The sequence below is a fragment of the Palaemon carinicauda genome, chromosome 38 (assembly GCF_036898095.1).
Source record: "Palaemon carinicauda isolate YSFRI2023 chromosome 38, ASM3689809v2, whole genome shotgun sequence".
NCBI classification, from domain to species: Eukaryota; Metazoa; Arthropoda; class Malacostraca; order Decapoda; family Palaemonidae; genus Palaemon; species Palaemon carinicauda.
In genome coordinates this window covers 37,732,827-37,755,150 of record NC_090762.1, presented here as the reverse complement: position 1 = coordinate 37,755,150, position 22,324 = coordinate 37,732,827, and the positions used below count along the sequence as shown (strand labels likewise).

The 22,324-nt window shown below is 44.2% G+C and overlaps 1 protein-coding gene and 1 long non-coding RNA gene across 4 annotated transcripts in view; one reads left to right on the top strand and one right to left on the bottom strand.

Moving 5' to 3' along the window:
- LOC137630144 (uncharacterized) overlaps positions 1-22,324 on the top strand; it is a 109,265-nt gene that overhangs the window by 5,824 nt on the left and 81,117 nt on the right. The gene's annotated exons all lie outside the window — the stretch shown is intronic.
- LOC137630143 (uncharacterized) overlaps positions 17,360-22,324 on the bottom strand; it is a 22,382-nt gene continuing 17,417 nt past the window's right edge. The window contains exons 2-5 of the mRNA XM_068361599.1: positions 20,146-20,893; positions 19,868-19,978; positions 18,134-19,581; positions 17,360-17,932 (exon numbers count right to left, since the gene is read on the bottom strand). Coding sequence (XP_068217700.1) covers positions 17,723-17,932; positions 18,134-19,581; positions 19,868-19,978; positions 20,146-20,893 — 2,517 coding nt within the window. The 3' untranslated portion in view covers positions 17,360-17,722. The remainder of the gene's footprint in view (positions 17,933-18,133; positions 19,582-19,867; positions 19,979-20,145; positions 20,894-22,324) is intronic.

Genomic DNA, 22,324 nt, shown 5'->3' with positions numbered 1-22,324 from the left:
TTATACGACTGATTTCGCAATTACAACCTTTTGATGAGGGTAGAATTGCGTGCTTCAGTTAGAAATCAGTTTTATTCATACCTAATGTGAATTGTTTAAAAAATTCGATTTCAGTGAAATAAGTGCAAAACAGAAAATCGTAGTGATAAAGTGATATTGTGCAAAGTGTTATCAGTGTTGCGACCGAGGGTTCGTCTGTTCGTGCCTGTTGTTCGCCTAGTCCGGGACCTCTTGCAAGCTCCCAAGCCCAGGGGAGAAGTAATGTCGTACGACTTATGGGTTCGAGAGGCCTTGATCAGCGAACAGACGTTCCCTCTATGGTATCGGGTGTATCTTACCAAGATCACCCCTATCATAAGGCGAGAGAGACGATTTTCTCCTCGTCATCCGAAGGCTTTTCGCATAAGAAACCGTGGAACAAGGTTTCGAGGCCCTTTAAGCGAAAGTCAGTCCTTTCAGGACAGGTCCAGCGTCCTGGTTTTTAACCATTAGGACAGCTCTGACCCTATGCAGTCATCGGAAGACTGCTCGCCGCCTAACAAAAGCGTAACACAGACTCCGAGAGTCTTTTTGTAGGCAAGGTTTTGCGGTCACAGACGTAACCCTCGTCTCTTACCGCAACCATTCCCGTTGATCCTAAATGGGTTGTACGGCAAGACATGCAGAATAAGCTTGCCTCCCTTATGGAAGACTATTCTGCCGTTAAGTCCGTTGAGCCTAGCCGTTTATCTCATCGAGATCCTGGCTTTCAGCCACCCTAACGTTCCTTTGTGCGTCCTGTTGACATTGGCGTAGCCAAGTCACGTCAGTCAGGTTGTTTAGAACCACACTCGATGCGGTCTCGTGTGGATTTTCAGCCACATTTGGACGTTAGGCCACTTGCTGATGCTCCTGTTGACGTTCAGGACGTTCGCTAACAATCGGAGTTGACTTGTTTTGACGCTGAGCGTCAACCTCCGCATTCTAGAGTTGTTTTGACTGCTCAGTCTAGGCGGTCAAAGCAGTCTCGAGTGGACGCTGTGCGTCCTCACGCACCTGTTGTTGACAGTTCACAGACTGTCAAGCAGTTACATGACGTTGCGTCCTGGTCTCACGCACCTGTTGTTGTTGACAGTTCACAGACTGTCAAGCAGTTACATGACGTTGCGTCCTGGTCTCACGCACCTGTTGTTGTTGACAGTTCACAGACTGTCAAGCAGTTACATGACGTTGCGTCCTGGTCCGCTACTAATGCACCAGTGCGTGTGGACTCTGCTTGTAAAGCATTGACACCACAGTAGGTCTCTCCCTTGCTTGAGACTCTGCTATTATCGGACAAGGTTCCTTCAGATGAGGAAGTTGCTGTTCCCCCTCCTACTGATATTCCCTTGAGGACTCTGTCAGACGGAGAGGAGCCTAAAGCTGCTTAGCCCTCTATGGACTTTAAATAAATCATGCTGATTTTTAAGGATCTTTGTCCGGATCTTTTTGTAACTGCTGCTCCTCGTTCGCCTAAACGTCAGAGCTTACACTAGGCCTAACTACTTCGAAGCCGTTGTTTTATAAGCTAGTGCTCTCTCGCTCTTCTAAGAGAGCTTTACGTTTGCTAGGCGACTGGTTTATCACCAGGAGGAGTTTGGGGGAGACAGCCTTTGCATTCCCTTCTTTTAAACTGGCTTATAGAGCGAGAGTCTGATATGACACGAGAGAAGTTCTCGGCTTGGGAGTTCCTGCCTCTGCCCAGATAGACTTCTCAAACCTCATAGACTCTCCCTGGCACCTGGCCATGAGACGCTCCAAGATTTTACAGGTCGACTTCACAGCTGTTTTTGAGCCTTTGAAGTTTTGCTGTACAATTATGTCATACATAAACAAGGCTTTCAGGGATGGCTCCAATGATCTGACAGCCACGTTCTCTGCAGGAACAAGTCCCTCAGGGATGGCTCCATGATTTGGCAGCCATGTTCACTGCAGGAGTACGTAAGAGGCAAGTGCGCTCAATGTGTTCATTGTCAAGACAAACTTCCCGATGAAGTCTACCAGGCTGTCTTGACAGCATTTATGGAAGTCGACTGGATGGTCTCTCTCGACCTTCAGGAGGCATACTTCCACATTCCTATACACCCGGATTCCCAACCGTTTCTGAGGTTTGTTTACAGGAATGTGGGGTACCAGTTTCGAGCCCTGTGCTTTGGCCTCAGTCCTGCGCCTCTCGTGTTTACGAGGCTCATGAGGAATGTGGCAAAATCCCTCCATCTATCGGGGATCCGAGCCTCCCTGTACTTGGACGACTGGCTTCTCAGAGCATCGTCCAGTCTTCACTGTCTGCAGGATCTACATTGGACGTTGAGTTTGGCCAGGGAGTTGGGACTTTTGGTCAACCTAAAAGTCCCAACTGATCCCATCCCAGATTATTCTATATTTGGGGATGGAGATTCGCAGTCAAGCCCTGCTCGAAGTCCAGCTAATGCTGAAACGAAACGTTTATTCAGTCAGGAGTTGGAACAGTCTCGTAGGGACTCTCTCATCCCTGGAGCAGTTTGTCTCACAAGGGAGACTACACCTTCTGCCTCTCCGGTTCCATCTAGCCTTTCACTGGAACTAGGACAAGACATTAGAAACGGTATCATTCCCAGTCTCCGAACCAGTAAAGGCATGCCTGAAATGGTGGGACAGCAATATCAGTCTGAGAGAGGGACTATCCCTAGCAGTCAAGAACCCAAACCACGTGTTGTCCTCAGACGCGTCGGATTTGGGTTGGGGTGCGACCCTGGATGGTCGGGAATGCTCGGGTCTGTAGACCTCAAGTCAGAAGAGCATGCACATCAACGGCAAGGAGCTATTAGCAGTCCACTTGGCCTTGATGATATTAGAAGGCTTCTTCGAAACTTAGTGGTAGAGGCAACTCAGACAACACCACAACTTTGGCATACATCTCCAAGCAAGGAGGCACACACTCCTTCTCGCTGCTCGAGATCGCAAGGGACCTTCTCTTATGGTCAAGAATTCGAGGCATCTCCCTGTTGACGAGATTCATCCAGGGGGACTTGAACGTCTTGGCAGACTGTCTCAGTCGGAGGGGTCAGGTGATACCCACGGAATGGACCCTCCACAATGACGTGGGCAAGAGTCTTTGGGCTACTTGGGGTCAACCCACCATAGACCTCTTTGCCTCCTCGTTGACCAAAAGGTTACCAATCTATTGCTCTCCAGTCCTAGATACAGAAGCAATCTACATAGACGCGTTTCTACTGGATTGGTCTTTTCTGGACTTATATGCATTCCCACCATTCAAGATAGTCAACAAGGTACTGCAGAAGTTCGCCTCTCACGAAGGGACAAGGTTGACGTTGGTTGCTACCCTCTGGCCCGCGAGAGAGTGGTGCACCGAGGTACTTCAATGGCTGGTAGACTTTCCAAGAAGTCTTCCTCTAACGGTAGATCTGTTACGTCAGCCCCACGTAAAGAATGTCCATCAAAGCCTCCCCGCTCTTCGTCTGACTTCCTTCAGACTATCGAAAGACTCTCAAGAGCTAGAGGCTTTTCGAAGGAGGCAGCCAGTGCGATTGCAAGAGCTAGGAGAGCTTCTACCATTAGAGTATACCAGTCGAATTGGGAAGTCTTTCGAGACTGGTGCAAGTCAGCATCTGTGTCCTCGTCCAGTACCTCTGTAGCCCAAATAGCAGATTTTTTTTTACATCTGAGAAAGGTTCACTCCCTTTCAGCTCCCACGATTAAGGGCTACAGGAGCATGTTGGCTTCGGTCTTTCGACATAGAGGCTTAGATCTTTCCAACAATAAAGATCTCCAAGATCTCCTTAAGTCTTTCGAGACCTCTAAGGAACGTCGTTTGGCAACTCCTGGATGGAACTTAGACGTGGTCCTAAGGTTCCTCATGTCAGACAGGTTTGAGTTATTACATTCAGCCTCCCTGAAGGATCTCACCCTCAAGACACTTTTCCTAGTGTGCTTGGCTTCGGCTAAAAGGGTCAATGAACTTCATGCCTTCAGTAAGAACATCGGCTTTTCTACAGAAAAAAGCCACTTGTTCACTTCAACTTGGTTTCCTGGCCAAAAATGAACTGCCTTCTCGTCCTTGGCCTAAATCTTTTGATATTCCTTGCTTATCAGAGATCGTAGGCAACGAACTGGAAAGAGTATTATGTCCTGTTAGAGCTCTTAAGTTCAATTTAGCTCGTACTAAGTCATTACGAGGGAAATCTGAGGCATTATGGTGCTCAGTTAAGAAACCTTCATTGCCTATGTCAAAGAATGCTTTGTCATATTTTATCAGATTTTTTTAATATGAGAAGCTCATTCTCACTTGAATGAGAAAGACCGATGTTTGCTTAAGGTTAAGACGCACGAAGTTAGAGATATAGCAACCTCCGTGGCCTTCAAGCAAAATAAATCTCTGCAAAGTATTATGGACGCGACTTTTTGGAGAAGCAAGTCAGTGTTCGCGTCATTTTACTTTAAAGATGTCCAGACTCTTTACGAGGACTGCTACACACTGGGTCCATTCGTTGCAGCGAGTGCAGTAGTGGGTAAGGGTTCTACCATTACACTTCCCTAATTCCAATATCCTTTTAATCTGTCTCTTGAAATGTTTTTAATATTGTTTTATGGGTTGTTCGGAAGGCTAAGAAGCCTTTCGCATCCTGGTTGATTTGGCGGGTGGTCAAAGTCATTTCTTGAGAGCGCCTAGATTAGGGGTTTGATGAGGTCCTGTTGTATGGGTTGCAACCCTTGATACTTCAGCTCCTGGGAGTCTTTCAGCATCCTAAGAGGATCGCTGGGCTCCGTGAGGAAGACAGACTTACAAGGCAGAGTAATCGTCTAAGTCAACTTCCTTACCAGGTACCTATATATTTTGGTTTTGTTATATTGATAACTGTCAAAATGAAAAAACTCTTAGCTTATACGCTGTAAACATAATTAACTCTGGTCTCTTCCCACCTCCTTGGGTGTGAATCAGCTATTATATATTCACCGGCTAAGTTAAATATTTAAAAATGATATTTTAATTATAAAATAAATTTTTGAATATACTTACCAGGTGAATATATAAATTAAATGACCCTCCCTTCCTCCCCAATAGAGACACAGCGGGACGAGAAGAATTGAAGGTTTTGTTTACATACAAGAGTGGTATCTGGCCGACAGTTGGCGCTGGTGGGCACACCCGCAACCTTCATAGCGATCGCTCGCGAGTTTTTTTAGTGTGTTTTCTGTCGAGCCGCAGAGTTGCAGCTATTATATATTCACCGGGTAAGTATATTCAAAAATTTATTTTATGATTAAAATATCATTTTTCGCTTCGCTCAAAATACGTTTTTTGGGCTCATTCATGTCGTCCTGATGGAAGTGTACCATAGAATTAATGTATCGTGGATTTTTTCCCTTAATCCAAGTGACAAGGGCTTCGAGTAATATTCTTATGGTCTGGAGACCGTAGAGACTATGACAATTTTAGTAATTGCCCTCACCAGAGATTCTACGATGAACTGGTTTCCTGCCCCCCTCCCCCCCCCCCCCCCCCCCCCCGGCAGGGAAGTCCTGGTGGACAAGAGGAATATCTCGAAGTGATCATTGAAGAACTACCCACCTGGTGGAGAGGTCATGCTGGTCTCGGAGACAGATCAAAGGTTAATATTCGAGTAAGAATATTATCAATCATAGGTGAGTATATAATATAGATACTTATATTATTCTTTAGATCAGACAGGAAAGGGGTAAATGAAACTATAACAATCGTATATTTCCTAATAAGGAATAGGAGCGAAAGGAGACGCACATGGGAAATAAAATAGACATTTTATTTCTAAGATTGCAAGTCATTATAGAAGTAATTACCATAAGGATTATAGAATTTAATTACAATAATAATGAATAATGTACATAGAAAATTAAAGACGGTGATCTTGAGTCTGAAAAGGAAATTTTGCTTTTCAGCAACACAAGTTCCCCGGGGAACGCGAGTCTTTTATAGTCCAAAAAACACTCCATGCTCTAAAGCATGTGGCACACGTGTAAAATTTCTATGACATTTCACCTTGATAAAGAACAGTCTATCAGAAATACTAAGTGTCCATTAAATCACTATGTATCACTATAGGGTCAACACAGGCACCCATAGGGGTAAGAGTCCCAAATAACTCACTGTTCTATGCAGAATTAAGCTGCAGGTTTCATTACACTACTTGCAGCTACCACGAGATGTTTCCCTTCGTGCGCCTGTTTTGTGTAGTGCTTGAAGAATACGCGCGATGATTTCCAGCCTGTAAAGCTCTTGAGTCTTTTGAAATCCATATTCTGAAAAGTTCAGAGAAGAGGCGACTTACCTAGGATCGTGACCTGCGGGTGTACTGTCAGGATCCGCTCTGCGAATGAAGTAGGCGATTTTCGCTCTTAGTTGTTTCAGTGACAGGTCGCTACCTGAGATTTCTCCTTTAAAGAGTTGATCTCCACCGAAGTCTGAAGTTCTTTGAAGATAGACCTTAAGACTCTCCTCTGGGCATAGAGAGACATCTTCCTTCAGGGGGCAGATTCTCCAGGGGCCCCATCTCTTGGTGGGTAGTTCATTCTTTGCGAGAAACTTTGGGTCGGGGAAGAGGGTAAGATCCCTTGTAGTTGGATATGACCCTCTTCTCTTGATAATGCCACTATTTCACTGACTCGGGCTCCCGAGGCGAGAGCAAAAAGGAAGATAACTTTTGAGTCAGGTCTTTTAGAGGGCACGAATCGTTGTCCAGGCTAGAAGCAAAATGGAGCACCTTGTCCAGGGACCAGGAGATAGGTTTTGGTGGAGGTGCTGGGCGTAGTCTAGCGTGTACCTTATAGGAGTGGTCTAGTCAAGGCCGCTTCACGAGTGGAAATTGGCCGCAAGGCCTTGTCCATGAAGGTGAATGAAGAAGGACATGCAAAATCAATGGTGATCTCCGTAGGATTTTTCGCCTTGACGAAGGAGACCCACTTTTCCCAGGAAGATTCATACTGCCTTCTGGTAGACTCTTGTTTTGTACTCCTCGAGGAAGTCTTAGGTTTTCTTCGAGATCCCCAAGGTCTATATATACCAGGTCAGCCAACGCGCAGCTTAAGCTGTGAATCACCCATACTGTGACGTCAAGCATACTCGTCTCACACACGTGGGTAAACAAAACAATAGGAGACGCTGTGTCCATTGTCATTTTATTCATTCATTCATTCAGTCACTAATAATGCCAAGTAACTGCGCAGTATTTGGCTGTTATAATAGACATGATAAAACTAAAAGCTCAAACATAAAATACCATCGCTTTCCAAAAGAAAAACCATACATAGACCAGTGGATGCATGCATGTTGCCGTGCAGACAGAATTAACGTTGTGGATGCTACTGTTTGCTCTATTCATTTTAAATCAGGCGATTACAAAGATGACATGAAGTCTAGGTTACTAGGTATTGAAAGTCCTAGAAATTGACTACCTACTTACACAAACACTAAATCAAGATTGCCTTGAACATATCTTTGGGTGTATAAGGCAAATGGATGGGCACTATGATCATCCTCATGCTTTGAACTTTAAATTTCAGCTAAAAAAAATGTTACTAGGAAAGGAAATTAAAGTATTAAGTGAAAAGTGTAATATCACCACCGTTGAAAAATCTCATGATTCAGCCAAAGACGATGAATCTATCACGAAAGAAAGGTACTTAGCGTTAGAAATATGCCTAACAACGCAGATATTCAGAAATTTAGATTTTGACTTAGAGAAAGATGCTTAAGAGGAGGAATAAGACCTTTTGAGAGCAAATAAAGAAATAAAGAAAGATATTGGGGGAGTAATTGAGAAAGAAGCTCTTAAATACATTGGTGAATATATTGTAAAGAAATATTGTGTAAAATATCCTTAGTTAGGAAATAAGACTAAAGAAGTGCTAAGGAATGATACTTGGATAGCATGTGTTAATCGGGGGGAATTACATGCACCTTCTAGTCAGTTTTTTCACAGTTGTTCATAATGCTGGAGATTTTTAATGCTGTACACGGGAAAGCTCTCATGGAGGGAAAAAATGTTTTAAAAAGCTTTATTTAGAATTAAAACAGTCTGGTATTGAAGTTCCTGACGATGTTATTGTTTTTTTTTGTTAAGATATCGGTATATTTTCGAATGCGATATCTTAATAATTTGATAAAGTATAGAAAACCTCAAGGGCAACCATGCAGGGAGGCCCTAAGAAAAAAAATGAAAGTTGTAACTTAATAAATAAAATATTTTCCAAAGGTAAAATGTCGTTTTATTTACATTGACTGTGTGATAGATCTGCGTTCTTAATGGGTCTCGCCAACACTAAGCCCCCTTCAGATGACGTAGGTGCGCAGAAGAGGCTTAAAATCGGTACACTGTCTGGCTGACTTGGTATATCTGGACCGTGGAGATCCCAAGCCTTTTCTTAACGGCAAAGGAGAGAAAATCATGAGATGAAGGTCCTTGACTTTCAGTGATGAAGCAAAGACAGCTGACTTCTGTACTTGTTGACAGAGGACTAGGCCTGGTACGGGGATCAGCATGGGCTGCAGCTCCGGGACCAGGGAATACCAATTGCTCAGGGGCCATTTGGGAGCCACTGGGGTCGATGTCCCTTTGAAGGTTTTCAGTCTGGATAGGACTTTCAGAAGAAGGTTGGGTGGAGGGACCAGGTAGATCATGGACCAACTGTCCCCAACCAGGGACATGGCGTCCGCCGCTTCTGCTTTGGGGTCCTCGTACGGGGCCACATATCGAGGAAGTTGATTGTTGTCACTCGTCGCGAAGAGATCGATCTGAAGTTCCAGGACTTGGCGAGAGATGAAGGAGAATGATCTTGCGTCTAGAAACCATTCCGACTCTATTTGGCTTGTCCTTGATAGAGCGTCCGCTGTCACGTTGCGGAATCCTTATAGGTGAACTACAGACAGGTGCCATTTCTTCCTATCTGCCAAACGGAAGATAGGTAGAAGCACCTGATTTATCTGGGGCGATCTCGAGCCCTGACGATTGAGACATCTGACTACCACCGAGTTGTCCAGAGTCAGACGGATGTGAATCGAGGAAGGCGGGGAGAGTTTCTTCAGGGTGAGAAGACCCGCCATGGCCTCCAAGATGTTGATGTGAAAATGTCTTGAATAGGGGAGACCATGTTCCTTGAACCAGCTGTTGGTGGGAGTGACCTCCCCAACCCTCCAGTGAATCGTCCGTGCGGATGTTGATCGATGGAGGCGGGTGTTGAAGAGGGATGGGCCTTTTCAGGGCCTATGCTTCTGACCACGGCTTTAGAAATGAGCGAAGTCTGTTTGGAAGCCGTCTCTTGAGGTCTCTTCGAGCGATGGATGCAAATCGTCTCCAGACTCCCGCGGCATCCTTTAGCTGTGTGTGAAGCACTGGGTTTGTCACCGAGTTGAACTATAGAGAGCCGAGAACTTGTTCCTGTTGGCGTCTTGAGATCCGTTTGGATTTTAGAAGCCATCTGACAGACCCTGCTATTTCCTTCCTTTTCTTCGGTGGAATGGAAAGGCGGTGTGACTGCAGGTCCCAATGGATTCCCAACCATTGGAACTTCTGAGCTGGAGTGAGGCGAGATTTCTCGGTGTTTATCTTGAAACCCAGATGCTCTAAGAACTGGGTGACTCTTTTGCAGGCTCTCAGACAATCTTCGGGCGATGTCGACCAGACTAGCCAATCGTCTAGGTAGGCCATCACTTGGACGCCTTGAAGACGTAGCTGTCGGACAATTGTGTCTGCCAGCTTGGTGAAGATTCGTGGAGCTACGTTACGCCCGAAGGGCATGGCCCTGAAGGCGTAACTTTTCCTTTGGAGTCGAAATTCTAGGTAGGAGGAAGCGTAATGATTCATTGGAATGTGCCAGTAGGCATCCGCCAGGTCTATGGAGACTGTGTAGGCCTTGTGAGGCAGAGGGGCCCTTATTTGTTGCAGAGTCAGCATCTTGAATTTGTTGTTCGCAATGAACTTGTTGAGAGGGGACAAGTCTAGAATGACTCTGAGTGTTCTGAGTATTTCTTGGGAACACAAAAGAGTCTCCCTTGGAACCTGGTTGACTTTACCCTCTTGATCACCTTCTTGCTCAAGAGTTCCAGGACATATTCTTCTAGGAGGGGGGTTGACTGTTGGAAGAATTGCTGGAAGGATGGGGGTGGTTGAATCCAGCTCCAGCCCAGTCCATTCCTGATGATGCTGTGAGCCCAAGGATTGAAGGTCCAACGATCCTGGAATTGGCGGAGTCTTCCTCCCACCAGAAGTACTTCATTGCTTCTGGTTTCCGAGGGTTTGTCACCTCGGCCGCAAGCTCCCCTTCCTCCTCTACCTCTGGAGGGATGGCAATAAGAATCTCTGCCGGAGCCTCTACCTCTGGGACGAAAGGTAGTGGAACGCTGCTCATAAGCAGAGGTGAAGACCGGTGACTGCGACACCACCGGTAGGGGGACCAGTTGAAAGGTCTGCTGTGGTTGTGCAACCACCTGGGGAGTAGCGGGAGCTGGAAACTGACGTCTTAGTTGACGTTGCTGGGACTTGGGTTTCAATGATTTCCTCTTAGGTTGAGGGCCTCCGTCCTGAGAGGAGATCCTCTTTCGAGACATGCCCCACTTGTGGAGAAGGTTCCGATTCTCCGTGGCGGCTTTGTCCACTATCTCTTTCACCAAGGTAGAAGGGAAGAGAAGTTTGCCCCAGACGTTGGAGGAAATCAGTCTCCGGGGTTTGGGTTTCACCGTTGCATTGGCGAACACGAATTCTCTACAGGCTCTGCGAGCCCTAGCAAAGCTGTAGAGATCCTTGGTCACAGTAGCAAGGTGTGACTTTGCAAGGACCATGAAAAAGTCTGGGACCCTGGTGTCCCTGGCCATGACTTCTAGCTGTACCTGATGTGACAGTGAAGCCGCGAGTCTCTCCTTAGTATCTTGTTCCCGACGAAGGAGATGGTCGTTCAGCCGTGGGAGGTCCTCGTTGAAATGACGACCGGCTACATCAGGTTCGAGTTTCCCAACCATAAAGGTAAGCTGGATGTCTTTCCAGTACCTGTCATCGGGAGGAAGAGTGAGAGAGAAGGGTCTGCACTCCTCCAGTGCATGGCAAGGTTTCCCTTCCTCCACAGCCTTCATGACCGCTTGGAAGGCCTTTTCAACGAAGGGGAAGGTATCAGTAGCTGGAGCAACAAAGGTTGGATGCTTTTTGCTCAGTGCTGGCATTGTGGAGTAGGTGAAACCCCGACTCTTCACTGCATGAGCCAGCATAGCTTGGGCCTTTGCGAGATCGAACATGATCACTTCTTTAGGTCGGTCTCTTCTTTTGAGGCTGGTTTGGACCAGAGTCGGACGCAATAGTCCGGATAAGCTTCGAAGTTCGGGAAGAACTCCACTTCTTCCAGGAGAACAGAACCGATCTTTTCACTAATGAAAATTTTGCCTGTCGTAATTGGCATGTGCTCAGCGTATCTCCAAGGATTAGATTCCGAGCATGAAGGGAGGCCCTTAACCGAAATCCTTTTCGGTTGCTTGAAGCCGCTGAGAGTAGTCCGGAACTGCTTCTGAGACTTTCTCAGTTTCTTTTCCATGAGGGCTTCTAGCATCTTGAAGACCTCTTGAGTGGCCGCTGGGAGTGGATCCTGGGTGGCGGAAATCGAGGGAACGGGTTCTTCGGGTACCACTGGGGTTACCGTGGGGGTTAGATCGGCCTCGTTCTCTGAGTCGAGGTACTCCACACGGTCCTCCTCATAGTCGAGTTCCTCGCCCATGAGGGTTTTCTCCGTTCCTTCGGGGATCTCCGACATACGTTCCACCTCTTCATAGTCAAGGTGGCACGTGCGTAGGGACTGTTCCATTACAATGTCGGGTGTAATCACCAACTGGACGGTTGGGATTTGATCTTGCGGGATCCAGCGTCCTTAGAAGCTTTTGGGAAAACAGGGCCCTCATGTCTTCATTTGGAAGATAAGGTCCGGAAGCATTCTTCAGGAAACCGCGCACCCATCTGCGCAGTTCCTCTCTAGCATTGTCCCGTTCCTCAGTGGTAAGAGGAGTCTTGAACGCCTTTTCCAGGAGACCTTTGCAGACCGTACAGTTCTGCGGATCCCAGTATTTCAGGTCGCCTTTCTTGGCGGCGCAAGGGGCGTGGGTCCGGCACGCCTTGTGCACGTAGAAGTCCGGGCATTTAACTCCGCAGAAGGAGCTCTCACACTTCATATATTGTACTCCTCCTGAAAAGAAGGAGATCATGAGTACATGGAAGGCATAATATGACTTACTTACTCTAGGCTTAGAATAACTTAACCTATAATATTAGCATATAATTTATATGCTCAGGATAGATGAGCGGGAAAGAAAGTAGTTTGACACATATTTGTGAATCCCGTCCAGCCGGTTACCGTAACCTTTTCTGTAGACAATTCCTTAGGACCCGAGGGTTCTAAGGAGGGAGAATCCGTATGGATGAGCCAAGCTAGGCTTCCTAAAGGAATTGTCCTCAGAGTATAAAGGATCTGAGATCGCTCAGAGCCTGGTGGGGGAGAGGGGAAAATAGGATAAACCCCTTAATAGTATGTAGGCTCCGGCAAGAGACTGCACTGAGATGCACAGAGTATGCTGGAAATGTTGTACTGTGCAACCATACAGCTTAGCCACTATATCAGATGGTATAATGATACCTAGATGGAGGTGGCAGACTATCTGGCTGCATCAGATTGACTGCCGGCGTGGTGCCGGCAGCCGTAAAAGGGATGCATGTCCATTGGCGCCTCACTAGGTGGCGCCGGCAGGCCGACGGCACGCCGGAGACCGGTCCTGCAAGGTGAAAAGACATCAAGGAGGACACACTGGACAACCAAGATGGAAACACCACAGAGGCGACCGCCGGCACAGCGGCGGGTCACTGGCAGGGCGGCGGGCTCCGGCAACCGGCAGCTGACTGTTTGGTGAACCGTAGTTCAACTCATAAGATATAATATGAAGGGCGGACACCTGGGATGCCGGCAATCAATGCCGGCGGGAAAGGAGCAGCAGCCTCCGGCAGTCGGCAGGCTGTCGCCAGGTAATCCTGGAGAAATGTATGAGGGAGGACGTCGGCGGTATGTCGGCAGGCCGACGCCTTAGGGGGTGGGTGGGTCTTATGAATAGAGGTCACCTGAGGTAGTGGCGGCTGTCGCCGGCAGTAGAGGCGTCAAGGGACCGGCACCATAATAGAGAGAGAGAAAGGTAAGGAGGGAAGGGAGGGGTAATGTCCTATACCCCGCCGGCTTCCCTCCAGAGGGAGTTCACTCATGATAGGAGTAGATACACCTATCATCCGGCGGCAGTGGGCCAGCAGGCGGCTGGGAGCCTAAGGTAACCCAAGGGAGGGACAGAGAGCACTCAAAGAGGGGGAATCCTCCCCCGGCAGGACCGCTGTCGGCAACCACCCCCATAGAACACTATGAGGAGGAAGTGTACCAGAGCGGCCAGCTCAGCAGAAGAACAAGGCTAGCCCTACCACTCCACCCAAGGGGGGAGTTGTAGGACAGCGGACAGGGGTGTGTAGGCAGGCCTACACAAAGGGATAGAGTGGGGTAGGGGAGTAGGGGTTTTTCTAAGATGGAGAGACACTGTATGAGAGAGGCCACCAAGGCAAGGGAGAACGCTCCCTAACCTAGGATAGGTAGCTCAGATCAGTTACAGCACTGATGTACTGTCCTGAACCATGATAAAACAGAATCTCGCCCCCAGAACCTAACCTAGATTAGGAGAACCATTCTCCTAGGCTAGGGAGGCCTGGAAAGACACATTGGTAGTTGCAGGGAGGAAGGAGTAACCCAACCAAGTGCAAACTGGAGAAGGGCAGAGCCCTTCCTAAGGTCTCAAGCACGACCCTAAGGGGGGTTCATTCCCTTAGGGTAGGATGAGAAAGCAATAATACTCTGGGTGAAGAAAAGATTCTCCCCAATATAGAATAAGGGAGAAGCAAGGCAACCCAGAGGGAATTGCCTGTAGGTAAGGGGGATAGGAAGCATACAAGGGTTCTTACATAGGTTAGGAGAGTGTGGTACACGAACCAACACAGTCCCTTGTATGGTCCCCGAAGGCGAAAACACTTACATCACAGTAACTAGTATGTTTAACAACGCCTAAATCTTCATATTTAACTTAGGAACACTATTATATCAAGAAGTAATATGAGCACTTGGCTGTCAAGCCTAGGGACTAGGCTAGCGATCTAGTATGGGGTCGGCCAATGACTGTTGCCTAACGAGCTCAAACACACGATATAATTACATCCTAGCTATGAAGACTAAATAACTATTAATATTAATCAGTTAAGGGACCGGAAGAGGCTGTTCTGGCTAACTAAATAAAGCATGCAATATGAACAGCGGCGCCGTAAATGGCGCGTCCGGTTCTGGCACAGCTCCGCCACAAAACACCAAATATTACGAAAAGTAGAAGTTACTTTATGGCCAGAGCTTATTTAAACAAAACTAGGATCTGGTACTCATCTTTCCAGAAGAGGATGAGGCTGAAGATTGAGTCATAACGGCGATGTAAGCAGATAAGTAAGACACTTGGGAAAAATCCGACTAAGCATAGGAGCTACAAGCAAAAGGATGAAGACGGACGTGACGTCATTTAGGAATGGCGCCCGTTTGTTTTCGTCTCAAGTACCAAAAGTAGCCACGGATGAGAGTAACTTTGGAACGGCTCCTCAGTTACTCAGCCACCTTTCCATATCGAAGTGTTAACTCTATATGGGGTGCAGATAGCTATGTGGCATGTTAATACATTCGTCTCCTGTTGATATACGATATCCTAGAGGGAAACCTTTAGGGTACTCGCACCAGAAGTTAGAATTCTGTGATAACCTTTAGTTTAAATATCTGGGAATATCCACTGTAGTTAAATATACCCTAGGAAGCTACTGAAGGAACCTTCCATCAGGACGACATGGCTGAGCCCAAAAATTTTAGTTATGTCGTGGCCGTTCAGATGGTGATCATACTCAAATGTTATTTCCAATTACATTGTGCAGTACCCCGTGAAGTTTTACAAATGAGGGGTAAATATATGATACTTTAATTTCTAGCTAAATACACGAACCATATAAATTTCCTTCTTGCCATCTTGTGTTTTATGCATTTCTGACCCTGATTATTGGGGCAAACCACCCATTCATGAGTTTTTGGACCCTCTTACATTAAGACAATTATGGGGGACCCCAGTGGGAAACCGTAGTTTTTTGGGTGGGGAATGTAATAAACGAGTGATTAGCATCAATAGTAATGGTCAGAAATTCAAAATAAGCTCAGGATAACCACTTGGAAAAATATATGGTTCATGTAAATGGCTGAGAACAGACCAAAACATGATTATTTAACATGTTTGAGATTAGTAAAAGGGTACGGAACCTAACAAACCCACCTAACCAAACCTAGTAGTTCCCAGGTTACAACCCCTAGCCGGGGGCAAGCCCCTTGGACCCCCCTTCCCAGGTCACAACCCCTAGGTGAGGAGCAAGCCCCCCAGACCCCCCCCCCCCTTCCCAGGTCACAACCTCTAGGCGGGGACAGGCTCACCGGACCCCCCCTTCCCAGGTCACAAACCTTCGCAGGTCACAACCGCTTGTTGGACATCCCCTTCCCAGGTCACAACCGCTTGTTGGACATCCCCTTCCCAGGTCACAAACTATAAATAAATCACAATTAAATCCTTACATTATGAAAACGTGAATCACAAATAATTCCTTACCTTATGATTTACATCGTCTCCTTTTTGTTTTTTGTCTTGGAAATCTTTACAAAAGCTTTGCAGTAGAAAATGATCTGGCCTTCCCTAAAAAATAAGTCAGAATCGGACCTTTGAAGCATTATTTCGCTGTTATTTTTTAATTACACTAAATGGAGAGCATTTCCATCATAATTATTTGCCGACATAAATGAAATTACACTAAATTTTGAAGTAGATTGATGTACTTCCCTTAAGTTCCCTCTTGGAAACTTCTTTACGTGATGGTGGTTAGGTTGAAACTGAAGGGGAAGGTGGAAAAAAAATGGCTGTTGTAGAACAACATCTGGGAACTTATGTAGAAGTACTTGTAAGCTGTTAATTGGTTTAAAAAAAACCTCCTGACATACGTCATTGTAAATGCACAGAAACCAAGCATGCATAATAAGTCCCCTTCAGTCTCTCAGATGTAAACAATGGACTTGGGAAAACATACTTCACATTTTAATCAACCGATATGTAAGTTATTATACCCCAGCCCTTATCAAACATATAGAGATAAATACCAAACTAGCCAGCACTAGTCCATTTCTTATAGCGAATTCCAGTTTCACTACTAATTAAAGTATATATTTACCTTATTATTACTTAATAAGCCACAACCGTAGTTGTAAAAGCATGATGCGATAAGTCTTATGGGCTCCAACAAGGAAAAATGCTTGGGAACATTGTATTTCACCTTCAGATTTAGGACACTAGGTTAGGTTAGGCTGGTGGACTCCCTCCACTTTTCCCAATTATGCATTTCACTTAATGATATATGGACCATTGTGGACATAATAATATATTCCTGTGTAGGCCTGTTGTGTTGTTTTATTTTATATTTTATTTTGGGTGGCTGGTCAGGGGTCATGTACGATAAAATTAATTGGGTATCCTCATTGTATTTATTAAAAAACTTCGTATTTTTAGAAGTGTACAGGTTTTCAACACCACATTGACTTTAGTTGACTTTAGCAACACTGGATTTTGAATGTTAAGTCTGGTTTTGTAAAAGTGCTCTGACATTATTTTGATAGATTTAACTTTCCCTTTCATCACAAATATTTTGTTAACCCATGACAACAATTTTGTGCTTAACTATGATTTGGGATCAGTTTAGGCAGAGCTCTGAGCCTCTGACTGTGGGAAGCTGCTCACACGAGGGCAGTTCACAATTGAGCAGATCAGGGAATCTTAAGCTGTTCAAGCATAAAGTGGCATTGTATGTCTGTAACATTCGATAATAAGAATAACAACAGGGTTTCAAATCTCAATGGCATTGAAATATTTTTATTTCACAAATTTTCATGCAAAGACAATAAAGAGATAAATATTATAAAACATAATTGCTGAGTCAACGTAATTGGTCCATTGCCATATTTTAGTCGTTTGCAACTCGATATCTTTCGTTATGTCAAATGATTAGTTTTCATTCCATCATATAGCATTTATCCTTAAGTACGTGGATACTAGTAACTGTATGGACGTATTTTTTTATATATATAAAAAAAACAATGAATCGGTTAAGTAATTTTGGATAGATATGGGCATTATGAAGGTTCAAGTAGTGACTTGGTTTCCAACTTGAGTTGTCGTCAGGAAATTCAACTACCCTATACTGTACTGTATTTTTAATAGAGTTATGACGTTATATAGTTTTTTGTAACCTATTTCTGTTCAAATCAATACATAGATATTCATAGATAATTACAGCCAATTATAGCTACCAAGTTTAAAAAGTTAAAATTTTCTTTAAAAAAAAAAAAACGTCCGGATGAATGTATTTTTCGTGTGGAAAATACCAAAACTGATACCTAGATTTTTTTTTTTTATGAAATAGAATCCATTCCTGGAATTTGTAATATTTCACACAATACTGATCTATTCTGAGCTTCTAACAGCAGAACCTCTTAGTTGACGTAGCAAAGGGAAGAGAATATACAATCAGTTGACCGACAACGTTAATAACATTCTTCCAAATCAGCGGTAGGATGGTGGCAGATATTTAACATCAGCTTGGAAACCATTGTAATCATCAGCTGAGTAATTGACTACCCTGGTTTTCCCGTCGGGCTGAAGTAGATGATAAGAACCTCTTACAACACCGTCTGGTCCTTTTTCCTCTTCTGCTCCATGGAAATCTCCGCTAACTGGATCCTCGACTGAGTAGCCGTAGGAATATTCTGGGCCCTAATGGAAAAAAAAATGGCCTTTTATTTAAACAGTTGTCTTACAATAATGTCAAGCTTAGAAGCTTTGCACCTATATCTTGCTTGAGGGTACACTCAAATGGCAAAAGGGTTTATTTTCATTTTATAAAGCTATGTGGCCTTAAATTATATTTGCATATGGAGGAAATACAGCATTGCTAGAAATTTCCTGTCGTCTTACCTCACCATAGTTGTGTTTGGGCGGTTGCAGTGAAAAACCTGATCCTCTACTTTCATGTGGAAAGCTGTCAGCTGCATTTCCATGGCCCAGACTAACAGGCACTGGAGTAATCAACGTGGGTCTGTTATTTCCACCAGACACAATGATAGATGGACCAGCAGTTGTTGATACCGGATTAAACTGGTTTGGAGGGCGAACTGGGTGTCTTCTAGGGATTTGATTTAAACCCTGGAAAAAAGGACCTTGTGGAGAAAGAGATGGGGTCAGAGTTGGATTTGGGAAAAGTGGTGTTGGTGATAGGGAATTTCCATTTGAGTTGATGGATATCCCCGGACTAGGAAGAAAGGATGGACTAGGTGAGAAGGGTGATGGCGATGTTGGTCTAGGAGAAAAGGGCAATGGTGTTGGTCTTGGGGTAAAGGGTGAAGGTGAAAAGGGAGATGGCGAGTTTGGTCTAGGAGAAAAGGGAGATGGTGTTGGTCTTGGGGAAAAGGGTAATGGAGATGTTGGTCTAGGAGAAAAGGGCAATGGAGATGTTGGTCTAGGAGAAAAGGGCAATGGTGTTGGTCTTGGGGAGAAGGGCAAAGGAGATGTTGGTCTTGGGGAAAAGGGTAAAGGAGATGTTGGTCTAGGAGAAAAGGGGAACGGAGATGTTGGTCTTGGGGAAAAGGGCGATGGTGTTGTTGGCCGTGGGAAAAGCGATGGTGACGGTGTTGTTGGTCCTAAAGGAAATCGTGAGGGTGGTTGTGTTGATCCTGTGAAAATTGATGGAGAATCCTGAGGATTCAAGAAAATCGATGGCGGTACTCTTGGTGGAGATACATCTCCATCAGGATTAAGAAAAAGTACTGAAGGCCTATCAGGTGACAAGTCATTAAAGTGTGTATCATCAACTGAATTAAAGAAAATTGATGAGGGATCATTTGGAGCATTAGGATTTAGGGAAAAGGGAATACGGTCCTCTGGTATGAAAGGGTTGACAGGCTGTGGGTTTAAGAAAACTGATGGCCTTGATGCAGGATTTTGTGTGACTGGGTTCAAAAACAGTGGTGGAGGATTGGATGGTCTTGGAGGAAATGGTCGAAGATTTGGTCTAGGAAAGGAATTGTCGTTGTTAGGATTTAGGAATAAAGATGGAGAGCCTGGTGTGCTTGGTGTAAATGATCCTGGAGAACCTGGTCTAGAGTTGAAGAATAATGGTGGTTGAGGAGTGGTACCCTGGGGAAACCCTGAAAAACCAGGCCGTTGTGATAAAATGACAGGGCTATCACCAAATTCATTTGTTGGATTTCCAAATGGTCGTCCAAAATCAAACGATCCCGTTGAAGGAACTCCAAATAGACCAGGATTCTGTGGTCTGTTGTTTGGAGAGTTGACCAGCAAATCTGTGTTCACTGGAATTTCCAGTCCTTGACCCTGGGATCCGTCATTAAATGAACCTGGAAAGACTAAGTAAAGTTTATGATTAAACTACCTAGTTGGTTTTCATGTGGACTTTGCAAATGAATTCTTTACACAAAGCCTTTGGAAGAAGAGGCAATAACTTTATAGCATAACTTCATATATCTCAACACTATTGTAATATAAATTTATAGTTATTTATAGTTTTTTTTTTACCAAAAGATGTTCTTGATGCAAATGAAAACATGATATATACATAAAAGGATTCAGCGATATAAAAAATACATTTATGTAAATATTGTTGCTAAAACTCTTGAGCTAAATCAGTTATACCTTCTCCATTAGAAGATACAGGAAGCGGCTGTAAACTGTTACTTATGCCTCTTGAGGGTTGGCGAGTATTAAAATTATCTTGAAAGGGCAGTTCAACAAAGGTTGGATCTCCTACAGGAAGTGAAAAATTATATTATTACATGTAAGGATATTTAAAAAGACTACTTTGAATATTAACATTAGTGAGTGCTTTATCTTGAATGTGAGTACAAAAAAAAATATTCTTTAGATAATTTGGATGTCAACTTTATCCATTTTAATTGGGCTTGAGTTCTTACCAGACAGTGGAAAATGGTTAATTCCAGTTTCTCCAGCTCCTGTCAAAATAGGTCTAGGGTTTATTGGAAAAGAAGACTGTGGTATCCCAAAACCACTGAAGCCATTCCCTAGTGCACCAAGTTGAGACCTAGATTCTGGGTTTGGGCCACCAGGCTTTTGTTTGTTAACATGAGGTTGTGAAGCTCCAAAAGTTAGCTTTGAATGAGAGCTTGGTGATGACTTCAGGGAGGATAATAATTTTGTCTTTGAGCTGTGGTTTGGTTTGGGGCTTGAAACAGCCGAAGGGTTAGTGTCTGGCCGAGAGTCTTCATCGGGTTTTGGAGTAGTAGTTGGAATAGAGTCCACAGTAGACTGTCTTTCTTCTTCAGGGTCTCCAGGTGAAGATTTGAGAACCATTTCAGTCTCAGGGCTGGATGTTGTTGAGGGGCTGGGAATGGCCTCTGTTTGTTCTTCTGGATCTGGATCAAGGGAAGGCTTGGGATCTAATTTTTCTTTAGGACTAGGATCTGTTGATAACTCAGGATTGGTTTCAGTCTGATCTTCCATAGCTGGATCAGGAGTCGTCATGGGATCCCAGTCCTCATCTGGATCACTGAATGGCTCGATATCTGGGATAGGCGTTGTTGGCACTGGACTAGGACTAGTTTTAGGCGTAACCTCTGGGTCTGCATCCTCGACATCTTTTGGCTTATGCTTTGTCAAAGAACTACCACTTACTTTCAGAACTACCAACAAGAGGCACAGCACCTGCATGAATAAGAAAATTTGAATTATTCCTTAACTAAGATATGATTAAAACACGTGTTATGATGTAAAAAGGTTTACGGGCTAACTTTGTGCAAGAGCCCGTAGTCCCCTTCGTTGTAAGGGGGTCCAATATAAAACAACATGTAAAACTGAAGATTTTGTATTGTAGAGTTATGTTGTATTGAACATGTATTTAAAAACATGAGAATACTTATGAAAATCTCATATAGCACTGATATTTTATGTGAGCAATAAAAGTGTAAGATATGAAAATTTATAAGGTGTTGGTGACAAGTCCTGATTTTTATTTTGTTGTGGATATAGGTAAGATACAGATAACATTATGCCGGTGGTACATGTAACAAGGCACACTTTATAGAGGGTTGATATATATGATTGGGTTTATGATTGGCTAACAATGTATTTGCTGCAGACATACAGTAGGTATATTTTGGAAGGTAGAGGGTAGAGAATTGGTAATTGGCAAATTGTCCAACGATTGTTTCCTTATTAGGAATAAATATATTTTTCAAAATGGTGTGAATTATTCATATGCTATCAGAAGCAACCTGAGTAAACTTATAAAATGGATTTTGACATAAGAAAAATATATTTCTGGGTGAGATATCCATGTCGTCCTGATGGAAGTTCCTCATTGGCAGGTTCTACTTGGGATATTTCTGCGAGTGATATACCAGAGAAATTTTATCTTAGAAGTATCAACAGAGTTCTGTCACCTGGAGCGAATATCCCGAGGGATATTGTGTATAAATCAGGGCAGTGTTAATAACAAGCCATGTCTATCCTTCCCCGAATAGAGTTAATCTTGTCTTGAAGGATAAGGGTAGAGTGAAGGAAAGACAAGTGAGCCGTTACAACTCCTGATATCAATGTTCTACAACTAACACGTTTCCTTTTGAACCAATCCCTTTCGCAGCGCCATCTTTGCTGTTCACTCGAAGAGTTTCTGCTAGTTTTCTTTGCTTTTTATCATGGATGCTTCAACTTCTCATCGACTAAGTTGAAAATCCACCCTTTTGTATGTTGGAGAATTTTGCGTCTCCACCCAGTTTCTTTTATATGCTTTTTCATTCCGAACCCGGCAGGCTTTCGCCACCGTTTATGTCGTCAAACTCTCAGAAATTATAATTATTTATTTAGTCATTTACTTTATGAATATTTTATTTTATCATTGTAAGGTGTGGTATGTATATGAAGCAACCTGATTTAACTTTAAAAGTGTTTAGTATTTCTTTTCTTCATCAGAACGCTTGGATGGTAGGTCATGTCCCTGTACAAGTGACCAAGGTAACAATTATCAGCATAGTTAAGGTGGATGAGAGGAGTTTGGAACAACACTGCCAAATGAATTTTCTCGAATGGAGAATATCATTATACATTACAAATTCAAATAAATAACATAATCTACAT